Below are 12,191 nucleotides of genomic sequence, written 5' to 3'. Positions count from 1 at the left end.
AAGGCCCCGCTTGTCTTGGACGAGCGAGGCTCTCTGGGAAGTCCAGAGGGCAACTTCTCAACTGTCCGAAAGGCTTCAAACCCCTCGGAAGTAGCAGGTCCAATAGTCGGTTCTGGGTGGCCGTCAGGACGCCCGCCGAGGACCTCAGAGTTCTCTGCCTCCGCACTGACCTGCTGCAGGTGAGGCAGGAGGTTCAAAGGATCCGTCGTCGGCAGACCCACCAGCTCCGTGCACAGGGAGGGACCGGGGCTGTGGGTTCACGGACAGCCTTTCAAAGCTGGGCCGAGGGGAAACCAGTCCCTCGCTCGCAGCCCGTGAGCTGTCGGGGAAGCTGTCGAGGTGGCTGCGTGGGTGTGGCCTGCCACGCGGCCCCCGGGTGCTCCAAGCCCTCGAGAGGGAACGAGGAGAGCTGGGGGAGGGAGACGTGCTGTGCCCGGCACCGAGGTCCCTGCGCAGCCGGGTGTCCAGCAGTAGAAGCTGCTTGGGAGGAACTGGGATTGGGGTGGCGTCCGGCCACCGACTGTCACCTAGACCCACCTTGGAGCCTGTTCATTTGCTGGCAGTCCGTGGTCAGCGGCTTGGGCTGGGCTCAGCTGGGCGGTTCTCTGGCCAGTCTTGCCAGGGTTGCTGTGTGACTGTGGACATCCGAGGGCCACCATGGGGCTGGGCAGGCCTAAGTGAGTCCAGTAGAGTATTCCCCAGGTCCCCTCAGCACTCAGAGCAAGTGACAGGTCTCCCTGGGCCAGGGGTGGAGACAGACCCCACCCTCGGATCAGGAGGGGCCCAGCCCATTGCTGCAGGCAGACGTGCAGCCCTGGACCACGCCATGGCCACCTTTCCCCGCCCCCTACCCCCGAGGATAAAAGGACCAGAGAGGGGGGTCGTGAGCCCTGCAGCCAGCCTGGGTGAAGCCCAGAGGGGAGTAGGGTGGGAAGGTGGCCTCGACATCCACCAGCCATGATCAGCACATGGGGGCCTGATGCCCACCAGCCCCAGCTGGGCACAGAGAGGCTGTTGGACTTGGCTCCTCTCCTGAGAGCTGTGGACCAGGGTGCAGGCAGAGGGCATGTCAGCAGAACGCAGGATCCTGCCCGGGGCAGGTGGCGGGCAGGTGGAGGGGGCAGGTGGAGGGGGCAGGTGGCAGGCAGGTGGAGGGGGCAGGTGGAGGAGCGCGTCCCTGAGGGAGTCTTTAGGGGGATTTGCCTACAGGCCGGCTGAGAGCCAGGGAGCCAGCCGGGCTTTCCCGGGTCTTGGGCTCTTCCGGGAGGGCAGTGCAGGAAGTGGAGAGGTTGTGGTCCCTTCCCAGGCCACGCCGGCCCCGTCCCACCAACCTTCTCCTCACCTGCCCACTCCGGGTTGCTCCCTCCGCCCCTCCTCTCCCATGGCCACCGAGGATCTGGGGATCGTCCTGCTGTGGCTGCCTGTCCTCTGGTACCTCTCTCCTCCGTCCTCCTGCGACAACAGAGACCCACGTTTAGGTTGCTGAAGGCATCATGGCCACCGCATCCCGTCTCTGTCCCTTCTGGTCTCTCTTAGCGGCAGCCCTGAGGTCACCCTCTCCAGAAAGCTCCCCTGGGAGGCTCAGGTGTCTGTCTCACCTTTGGAGTCCCGGGCCGGGCCCTCGGTGTTGTCCCTGCGGTGTTTAGTTCTGTGTCTCCCTGCCTGCGCATAGTAGGTGCTTACATCAGCGTCTGTTAAACAAGACGGAACCCGAGCACCGGTGCTACAGGGATCTGGGGAAGAAACAGCTCCACCGCAGCCCCTCGGGACGGTCGCGTGGGGCAGGGCTGTGCCCCGGGCACCGGCGCTTTCCAAACTAGTCGTCCTGGTCCTTCACGGGCTGGCCTCCTCACAGCATGTCCTCAATGACATAGGGCTTGGGGCCATTGCAGCCCTGGACCCTGAGGTCTGTGGCCAAGGCTGCTGGGAGACCTGCAGGAACTGGGTCCCTCCTGTGACTTGTACGCAGCCCCTACAGAGGGCGACTCAGGTGGCTGGCGTGCCCACCGAGGGGGTGACCTGCTGCCCGTCTTGTGCAGTGTCAGCCCCTGCACCAGCCCCCTGCGTGTGTCCACAGAGTGGGACAGAAGGGAGCCAGGTGGGATTCGGGTCCCATCAGGGACACTTGAACTGGTCAGCCCTGCCCTGTCATGTTGCCTACCGAACCGCTGATGACCGTCTGACAGCTCTCCCCCCCCCGCCCCTCTCCCTCTCTCTCCCTCTCTCTGTCTCTCTGTCCCTCTCTCTCTCTCTCTCTGTCTCTCTCTGTGTCCCTCTCTCTCTCTCTCTCTCTGTATCTCTCTCTGTCCCTCTCTCTCTCTCTCTCTGTCCCCCTCCCTCCCTGTCCCCCTCTCTCCCTGTCCCCCTCCCTCCCTGTCCCCTCTCTCCCTGTCCCCTCCCTCCCTGTCCCCCTCTCTCCCTGTCCCCCTCCCTCCCTGTCCCCCTCTCTCCCTGTCCCCCTCTCTCCCTGTGCCCCTCTCTCCCTGTCCCTCCCTGTCCCCCTCTCTCCCTGTCCCCCTCCCTCCCTGTCCCCCTCTCTCCCTGTCCCTCCCTGTCCCCCTCCCTCCCTGTCCCCCTCTCTCCCTGTCCCTCCCTGTCCCCCTCCCTCCCTGTCCCCCTCCCTCCCTGTCCCCCTCTCTCCCTGTCCCTCCCTGTCCCCCTCCCTCCCTGTCCCCCTCTCTCCCTGTCCCTCCCTGTCCCCCTCTCTCCCTGTCCCTCCCTGTCCCCCTCCCTCCCTGTCCCCCTCTCTCCCTGTCCCCCTGTCCCCCTCCCTCCCTGTCCCCCTCTCTCCCTCTTCTTGTTGCAGGCAGATGATGGGCCGGTTTGGTGAGTACTGGGGCGCCCTGGGGCTCATGGGTCCTCCGGGGAGTGGAGCCAGGGCCATGGGGCACCAGGGCAGGAGGGGCAGGGTGGAGGGAGGGAGGGGACTGCCTGTGTGACCGCGGGTGACTGGGTGGCTCTGGGAGGGAGGGAGGGGCCCTTTGTGGGGTGGGCTTCTCACAGTCTCTGGTTTAACAGCCCTCCCTGGGGTCAGGCCACCGAGGCTCTGGTTCCAGCGGGTGACCTTTCGCTGCCCCTTCATCTCTGTCCCTCACCAGCAATGGGGGAGTAAGGGACAGAGGACCGAGTGACATGAGTGAGGGCCCTGCTCCCCTGCAGCTGGTTTTTCCTGCAAGTTTTCAGGGGTGTCCCAAAGAGGGTCCTGACCACTGGCCCACCCCCCACTCAAGCCTGGGACCCCATCACCAACGAGGGGTGGCAGCACAGGGACCAGCCACGTGTGTCGGTGTTTGAACCCCGGAGGTGGGCAGCCCAGCTGGCCTCCTGGACAGAGCCTCCTGTGGGGGACGTTTCAAACCAGGAGCACTGGCCCCCCAGGGCCTGTTCTCCAGCGGGTGGGGAGGGGCCGGCCCCGGCTGGCACAGGTGCGGTCACTGGGGTCCTCGGGTAGGCATGCCCCTGAAGCCCAGCCTTGAGGCTGTTCTGGGGACCAGCCAGCGCCACGCCCTATGACTTCCCCAAGGCCTGGGGTTCCAGAGAAGGCAGCATACTGTCCCCTGGGCTTCCTCCGGAGACCTCAGGCTGTGCCGGGACTCACTGCCACACGGGATTGTATTCCACCCTTTTTAGTGTCGTTCTTATTAAGAAACAAATAAAGGAGGAGGGGGAAGGCTGGTCACGGTCACCGAGGGAGAGGCTGCAGGAGGGCAGCCCAGGGCCGGCGTGGGGCGCCCCAGAGTGCCCGCCGGGCACCCTGCCCCTTCCTGCTCAGAGCAGCTAACCCTGGGGTGACACCGGCAGAGGGGCCCAGGCCCTCGCGTCCTCTGCGGCCCGTAGACTCGGCTGTGGGAGGTCACGGAGCATCAGCTTGGTGGGGGCCCGGGAGTGGGCGGGCACGGGGCAGGTGCGCGGCCTGGCCTCTGAGGGGAGGCCGGGGCCACCAGAGGCCGAGGGCTGTGCTCGCTCAGCTCTGAGCGCCACACGGGGCTATTAGTGGGTGACAGGCAACTCGTCCCGCCCCCGGCCTGGGCTCCTGCTGACGCAGACGGCAAGCTCCTGGTCCCCCGCCGGGCCTCAGGGGGGCGGGCCGGGGAGCAGGGGTGGCCGTGGCGCACCTCCCGCAGCCCCCTTCAGCCCGCTGCCCGGGTCTGACCACACACACCGCGGCCTCCGGCGCCGTGGCCTCCCTGCTTGCCCCTTGCAGCTGCCGGGTTCTTTGCGCCAACCATTTTTGGGGGGTCCTCAGTCTCCCTAATACGTCCCTGCCTGCCCGAGGGTCTCTCTGAGCACCCTTTGCACACCTCCCCTCTGGCCTCCAGGCCCTGCTCCCGTGGGGAGACTCCACCCGCGGCCCCAGGCCTCCTGCCCAGGCCTCCTGCCCCCTCAGGATTGCTCCATGCTCGTCCCGTCAGCTCCTGGCTCTGATGTCACTTACCCCAGTGACCGCAGGTGCTCCCACCCACCTCACCTATTGGCCGAGTGCTCTGTGCCCAGGGAGTGTGTGGCTCTTGCCCATGTCAATGTCTACACCCGCAGGCCTCCGCGTGCCTGGCAGACAGGGTGGACCTGTGGGCTCCTGCCCCTCCTCCCTGCTCAGGGCTCCCTGAACTGCAAGCGTCCTGCGGCCGGACGGCACCAGGGCAGCACCCCAGCCCCCACCTAGTGCCCGTGGGCCCGCAGCAGCTCCTAGACACTCTGGGAGCTCCCAGGGCACCAGGTGGCCCCTGGTGACGCTGCTGCTGGGCTTTGCCAGGAGCCGCTCCTGCCTCTCTGTCCCCAGGGTCCTGCAGAGGTGGGGAGCAGGCTTTTCTCTGGGTGGAAGCACTCTCCAGGGAGCCGAGGTTGTAGTCTGGTCTCCATGGCGACGGCTGGCTGTGCCTCTTCTCGCTGGCAGCCGCCCCCGCCCCAGCACTGGGCCCTTCCCAGGCTGCGAGAGGACAGGGACGCCGTGTGCTCCCCCACCTCTCCTCCTTACAGCCTGACCTCGCCCCTCCTGGCCTCCCCGTTTCTGCCAGCAGAGCTGGTTCGAAACTGCAGCCTGACGCTACGGCACTGCCCAGCGCCCGCTGCCCCCACGGCGCCCGGCTGCCCCACGGCGCCCGCTGCCCCCGCCAGCTTGCTCACGCCCCCCCACTCTTGGCCTGACTCTGGGCTTCCTCGCCCTCTGTTCCACGTGCTGTCCCCTCCACCCAGAGCGCCGTCCTCCCTCCTCCTCTTGTCCAGAGACCCCCCTCAAACTGCAGGACTCCTTCGTCCTCAGGGAGCACCAAGGGACAGAGGCCAGCCCTGACCTCCTGGACTGGGCTTTCCTGCACTCCCGCCTCCTCTTCCTGGACGGCAGTGGGCAGGGACTGTGCCCACGGCTTTCAGAGCAGGAAGTGGGCTTGGGGAGGAGGAGGCCGTTCACCTCGAAGCCTGTGCACCTTGAAGCCATGCCTCTGGGATCCCAGCCTGGACCCACCTTTATCCCCACCGGGCACACAGATGTGTGCTGGGTCCTGTGCCTAGTCCCCACTGTCCCCCTTCAGAGCCCTGCAGCCCCTGGTGCAGGTGAGCGGCAGCCAGCGTGGGCGTCCCCTCCTGCCCGGCGGCCTCCCGTGTGGCCTGACTCCGCCAGCCCAGCAGTGGCCTGGCTAAATATACCCGCTGACGTCAAGTGCTCTGCTCCCGGGGCCTCCGTAAGCAGCGTCTAAGGCTGGGTCTTGCCTGGTGAAGTTGAGCCCTTTTTGTGCCCTTAACAGATTGTCTCATGGGGGACAACCTGACTTTGATGACGGTAGAGTCGTTCACATCTGCTGCGGTGGAGGCTGAGGCTGGGAGGCCGGCGGGAGGGCCGTCCAGGCTCTGGGCGGAGGAGGCTTCTGCCCCCGCCCAGGCGCATGTGCAGGCTCCTGGGCCCCAGGAGCTCTGGGCTGGGCGGGCCAGCTGCAGTGTCCACCACCTCCTGTCCCTGGCCCTTGGGTGTCCAGCTCCTTCCCTTAGGGCCTGGCGGCTCCTCCCTCCTTCACTGTCCTGTGACAGGTTGGGGGTGACACAGATGCTGGCCTGGCCACCCCCGGGGAGGGCAGGGGAGGCCTCCATGCAGGGTTCAGGCCCAAGCCCTGGCTGGAGACAGAGGTGTCTCTGCTGTCCTCGTCCTGAGCACCACCTGCCCCAGGGATCCCGAGGGCAGAAGCCGGAGGCCCCAGGTCCCTTCCATGCGCTGTCTGCCTGCCCTTCTGCCAGCGGCCGTCCCCGCAGCTCTGTGCTCCTGTCCACGTGCCCCCCTCAGGGGCCGCCCAGTCAGCCCCGTGCCCTCCCACGTCCTCAGCCGTCGGGGGCCACCCAGGTGGAGGTCGGAGCAGCGAGGGGCCCTCCCGGGAGGAGGAGGGTGGATGGGCACTGCAGGGGCGTGAGCCACCCGTCCCCGTCCCTGAAGTTGACCCTGCGGACGCAGACTCCCCAGGGATGCTGTCGGGAGCCGCAGTGTCTCAGTTCCTTTGCTCTCTGCACGCTGGGGCCCACCCTTCCCCGAGCAGGAGCCAGACAGTGCAGGAGACAGGCATCCGTGGTCCCAGGTGCGGGGAGTGGATGGTCGAGCAGAAAAGTGCCTCAGTGAAAGGACAGCTGGTGGAGGCTGGGAGCCCCTCAGAGGTGCCTAGGGGCGCAAGGCAGTGAGGCAGCCATAGGGCAGGTGCAAAGGCCCCGGGGCAGGCTGTGCCTGTAGCTCGTTGCAGGAGCAGTCAGAGGCCAGTGGGTGGAATGAAGTCAGGGCCTGAGTGTGGAGGGTGCCTGATCCACCCCTTGGCCTACTGGAGGGAGAAGGGCCTCTACTCTAAGCATGGAGAGGAGCTGGGCTCGGTGGTTTGGGCGGGAGGATAAGGAAGGATTCAGGAGCGCTTTAAAGGGGAGGATGGGGAAAAGCCAGAGGCCCGCTGAGCAGGAGGCCCACTGAGCAGGAGGCTGCAGGCCCCCAGGGTGGGGGCACCTGTGTGTGGGCGCAGCTGCTTTGGGGAGGCAGAGGTGACTGGATCTGCAGATGCCGTTCACAGGTAGACAAAGGACGTGGAGAGGGAGAGTTGGGGATGGCCTGAGTGACAGGAGTGGCCGGGCAGCTGTCCCAGTGCCGTCCTGTGGCCCGTGGAGAGCTTCCCGCCCTGTTGAAGGGCACCTTGGAGGCGTCCTGTGCGCGCGCCTGGTGTCGGGGCTCCGGGTTCGCCCAGCCTCCTCGAGGGCGCCCCCTTCAGTTCTGGCAGGAATTAGACTCCGGGCGGGCGGGAGCGTCAGGCAGAGCTTCCCGGGGGGGGGACAGGCCACCAGGGCACGAGTGCCTCCATCAGCCCCTCTCCCGTCCCCTCCTGGCCTGTCTTGCAGAGCGAGACGCCTTCGACACGCTCTTCGATCACGCGCCGGACAAGCTCAACTTGGTGAAGAAGGTGAGCCGGTCCCCCCGCCTCCCCGGCCTCTGTCTCGACGCCTGCTGGGCAGAGCGTGCGTTTGAAACCTGGCCGCGGGACTGGAGCAGAATCAGTCAAAACTGGCCACAGTGCGCAAAGCCAGCACCCTCAACTCCGAGGTCCGCTCCCTGCGGGGGCAGCTCCCACCCTCCCGCCAGCCTGCGGGCAGTTCCTGGAGACTTCCCCCCAGGGCTTTTCTCAGTGTGGAATGCTGTCAAGCAGTCATGGCAGTGTCACTGGCCTCCTTACTGCGAAGCCACATTCACAGCCATCAGCCTCTTTGTCTCCAGGCGGGAGCTGGAAGGCCGGGCCTCCCCACCCAGGCATCCTGTTGGCCAGGCTGTGGATGGGAAAGTCCAGCGAGGCTGTGGAGATCTGCTAGGGCGCTGCGCCTCCAGAAGGGATTGGGGCCACCTGGCCGAGGGCCTGGGGACGCCCCACCGGGGAGGCAGCTGTGGGCGGTGAGCCAGGGAGGGAGCTCTCAGGTCAGGACAGCTTCCCCGGATGGATTTCTCAGTGCAGGACTTGTCAGAGCCTTTAATGTGCCACCTGGCATTGCAACTCTCCAAGAAGGAATGGGGTGGACGCGCTTCCCAAGTGGGTTTGGATGGTGAGATTTATGCATCTTCATTTGGGGGCAGGACGTCTTACAGTCCTGTGGAACCCACTTTTGGGAAGTGCCAGTCCAGGCTCAGTGACATCTTTATGTCCTGGAAACGTGACAACAGGCTGTGGGAATCGCCCACGGTCCTCCCAGACGGAGCCTTCCTAGTTTCCTCAGGTCCCAAGTACCGGACCTAGGAGTCCCCGCCCTGCCCCACCCCCCAGCCACTACTGGCCCAGGGACAGAGCAGATGGGTGGACAGTGAGGTAGGAAGGTTCAACCAGAGTCCTCGCCTCCAGGCTGTGTCCTGAGGCAGGTTGTGTGGACCCAGCCTCAGTTTCCCACCTGCCTGGTGGGGCCAGGGGCATTGCCCCCTCTCAGGGGCACCGTGACGGTAACCTGGGCCACCTCCGTGTGACTCAGGGTGGTCCCTGTGTGGAACGTGTGTGGCCCATGGTTACCTTGCTCCTTTCAGTAGGTGGGGTCAGCGGGACCACCAGCCAGGGACCAGCGCGATCTGGTGGTCTCCCCCTGACCCCTGCTTCCAACTGTCCTTCTCAGGCCCACAGTGGGAGTGGCCTGGAGGGAACCGGGGACCCCGCCCCCTGCCGGGCTCCTCCCCAGGCCACCAGCCACAGCGGGCCGCACGCGCCCCGTGTCTGGCACGGGACTTTCTCACTGAGCCCTGGTGGCAGTAGGTACCGGTGGACACCCCACGGGGCCGGTGCTGTCCCCGACGTCCCCTCTTGCTCTGCCTTGCAGTCGCTCATCACTTTTGTGAACAAGCAGCTGACCAAGCTGAACCTGGAGGTGACGGAGCTGGAGACCCAGGTAGGCGGGGCTCGGCCCCCCGGGTGGGCGGGGCTCGGCCCGTGGGCGGGGCTCGGCCCCCCGGGTGGGCGGGGCTCGGCCCCCCGGGTGGGCGGGGCTCGGCCCGTGGGCCCGGGTCTCTGTCCTGTGCGTCCAGCAGCCCTGAGCCCGGGTGGGGCGGGGACGAGCAGGCGGGAGCCCCTGGGTGCTCCTGGGCTGTGGACACAGGGCCGATCTGCGTCCATGGCCGTCTCTGGGCCTGAACTTGCCCTTTCATAAGGACGCAGCCATGTTGCACTGGCGCCCACCCTGGTGACTTCACGTCAACCTCGTGACCTCTGCAAGGACCCTGTTTCCAAATAAGGTCACGTTCACAGGTCCTGGGGACGAGAACTCCGACATGTCTGTTCTGGGAGAGGGTCCAACTCTCCACACCCTCCGAGGCTGCACCCCACGCTGTCACGCGCCTTTGCACGTGCACGTCCCTCGGGTCTGATGTCCTGCGGTGGAGGCCGCTGCTGTCACCTGTGGCCCTGTGACCTGCACCTGGCAAATGCTGAATAATTCCCCTCCAGTGAATGTGGATAAAATGTTTCTTCTGCGATAGAATGCACACCTCCCGCCCCAAGATAAAGTGGCGCCGTGAAAATAGGTCCTCAGCCTTGGCAGACAGGACGCAGGCTCCCCGGATTAGTCTGGGGCCTTGGGAGCTGTTGGCACTGACGCCTCTAATGCACAGCTGATCCTTCTTAAGCCCCTGGGCGATTTCTCTCACCCCTTTCTCCTCCTTAGACTTCTCTCATTTGCTTTTCTAATTAAAAAAGTAATTCAGGTTCATTGTAGAAATGCCTGAAAGCGCAGATAAGCAAAACAAATGAAAACCACCCCTAATCCCTTCACCCAGGGCTGTGCCCTGGGCTCTGTGGCGCCCTCCCCCTACCTGCGGGGAATGAGCGGGGAATGAGCGGCAGCCCAGTCTGCACCGGGAAGTCCCCTGGTCCCTTTTCTAAAGCACATATTTGCGCATCAATTGAAAATGCATCCATTATTTCTGGCAATTTGCTAATGCGGCCCCTGCCTGGCAATCTGCGCGGTCTGCGTGGCAGGACGTGCCTGTCTAGGTGCTGAGTTCAAAGGCGCATTTTCTCAGGTGACGGGGTCCCGCATCGGCTGCTCTGTCGTGTGTTTTGGTCCCTAAATACATCAGCTGCGTCCTCCTTAGAAGACAGAGGAGCGCGTCTCTGCCTGGCCTTTCCTCTTGTCCGGTCCACCTGGGGATCTACATTTTCTTGCTCTGAGTTGTCCCCCACTCAGCCAGCCCCTGGTGACACTGGTCTCCCTGGTCTTGCTCCTGGGACACGAGTACCTCTGTCCAGCCATTTGTACCCTCCTCCATTTCCCGGATTGACTCAGAGAAAGGCAGGCGCCAGGGCCAAGTGGCGGTGTGGGGGCTGCCCCCGCGTCCTGACCGGCGTCCCCAAGCCGTCACTTTTCAGATGGGCCAGCACCGAGCACCAGAAGCCAGGGTGCCTCAGGCTTGGACTCTGCGCTTCAGTGCACATCTGTCCTCCTTCCCGCAGCGTCCACTCCTGTTTCCAACGTCACGTTGTCTGTAAAGGAGGCGGCGTGTCACCCACCGAGCAGCCGACAGGCTGAGTCCAGGGCCTGGCCAGTGCCGCGACCCCAAAGGACTGTCCCCTGTAAACAGCAGCTTCACACTTTCCATTTCTTAGTGGCATGTCCCCTGCCGTGGGCCAGGGCAGGCCACCACTGGGTGTCTGTCTGTGGGGGGCTGCGGCAGCCTCAGGCAGGCCTTGGCTCCTCAGAGGTCATTTTCAAAAGATGGCGGGTCCTGCTGCCCCTTGTCCCGCCCTCCCACGCCCAGCATCACCTGTTCTGAGGGTGGGTGCAGGACGTTTAGGGCCCAGCGGGAAGGGACTCTGGATGCGGGGTGCCACAAAGGCTGGCATCTCCAGGGGCCCCGGGGGGATTATCCCAGCCGTGGGTGCAGCTGGTGCTTAGTGGTGGCCGGAGGGAGAGCCAGCGCACCAGGTGGCCCGTCTGCCCTGCACCTGCACCTGCAGACGCCGATGGGGGGCTTGCTCTTGCTGGGGGTCCTGCCCATCCTTGCTGGCCCTCCCCTGAGACCTAGTGTCAGTAACAGGGACAGTTTCAGACTCATGGCCTCAGCCAGGCTGCTGCCCCTGACCCCAGACACTAGCCTCCAGGCACCTGGTCCTACCTGTGCCTTGCTCAGACGTGTGTGTGCATGTGTGTGTGTGCACGCATGTGTGTGTGTCTATGTATGTATGTGTGTCTCTGTGTGTGTCTGTGTCTGTGTCTCTCTGTGTGTGTCTGTGTGTGTATGTCTGTGTCTGTGTGTGTGTGTCTGTGTCTCTGTGTGTGTGTCTGTGTCTGTGTGTGTGTCTATGTGTGTGAATGTCTGTGTCTGTGTGTGTCTGTATCTGTGTCTCTGTGTGTGTGTCTGTATCTGTGTCTCTGTGTGTGTGTCTGTATCTGTGTCTCTGGGTGTGTGTCTCTGTGTGTGTCTGTGTCTCTGTGTGTGTGTCTGTGTGTGTGTATGTCTGTGTCTCTGTGTGTGTGTGTCTGTGTGTGTGTATGTCTGTGTCTCTGTGTATGTGTCTGTGTGTGTCTGTGTCTGTGTCTCTGTGTGTGTCTGTGTGTGTGTCTCTGTGTGTGTGTGTGTCTGTGTGTGTGTGTCTGTGTGTGTATGCGTGTATGTCTGTGTCTGTGTCTGCGTGTGTCTGTCCCCCACCCCCGTCTCTTTCTCCCCGTCTCTCCCCACTCTGGGGGTCAGGACCTGGGGTGGGAGCTTTGTCCCACCTTGCCTTGGTTCCAAACCTGCTGCCCGGGTGAGGTGAGGGCTGGATGATTTGGATCATTTCACTGTAAACGTTTCTCCTCCCTTGAGTTTGTTAAAGTGTTTGCTGGGAATGTCACCAAGGCGTCCCCTGCAGTTTGCAGATGGCGTTTACCTGGTCCTGCTCATGGGTCTTCTCGAGGACTACTTTGTCCCCCTCCACAACTTCTACCTGACCCCGGAGAGCTTCGACCAGAAGGTACGTGTGCGGTCCCCTCCCAGGTGGCCCAGGACCTGCTGACTGGAACCCTAAGCACTCTCCGCAGCCTCGGGGCGTCTTGAGCAAATGGAAGCCGGGGTTGGGGGGGACGCAGCTCCCGGCAGAAGGACTGAGAAGCCATCGTAGCCTGCGAGGCACCAGAGTTTGTCCTCCACCTTCCCTTTGGGGTCCTTTGCGTGGCCTTCTGTGGCTCTGGTACTTGTGATCCCGGGTCAGATCCTGCCACACATCCCTCGGGTT

The 12,191-nt window shown here is 64.3% G+C and overlaps 1 protein-coding gene across 5 annotated transcripts in view; it reads left to right on the top strand.

The window, feature by feature from the left end:
• The window catches only part of Parvb (parvin beta), a 78,895-nt gene that overhangs the window by 58,584 nt on the left and 8,120 nt on the right, over positions 1-12,191 (top strand). For 2 of the 5 annotated variants that reach the window (XM_071609402.1, XM_071609404.1), the window contains exons 8-11: positions 2,807-2,826; positions 7,354-7,415; positions 8,803-8,871; positions 11,829-11,930. In XM_071609402.1, the coding sequence (XP_071465503.1) occupies positions 2,807-2,826; positions 7,354-7,415; positions 8,803-8,871; positions 11,829-11,930 (253 nt within the window). Of the gene's footprint in view, positions 1-2,806; positions 2,827-7,353; positions 7,416-8,802; positions 8,872-9,227; positions 9,686-11,828; positions 11,931-12,191 lie in introns of those variants that run through there. The other 3 variants (XM_071609403.1, XM_071609405.1, XM_071609406.1) reach the window with 3 other exon arrangements.

Source organism: Marmota flaviventris, chromosome 3 (assembly GCF_047511675.1).
Source record: "Marmota flaviventris isolate mMarFla1 chromosome 3, mMarFla1.hap1, whole genome shotgun sequence".
Classification (NCBI taxonomy): Eukaryota; Metazoa; Chordata; class Mammalia; order Rodentia; family Sciuridae; genus Marmota; species Marmota flaviventris.
Note: the sequence above shows the minus strand (reverse complement) of the source record. Positions and strands in the feature narration are given on the sequence as shown.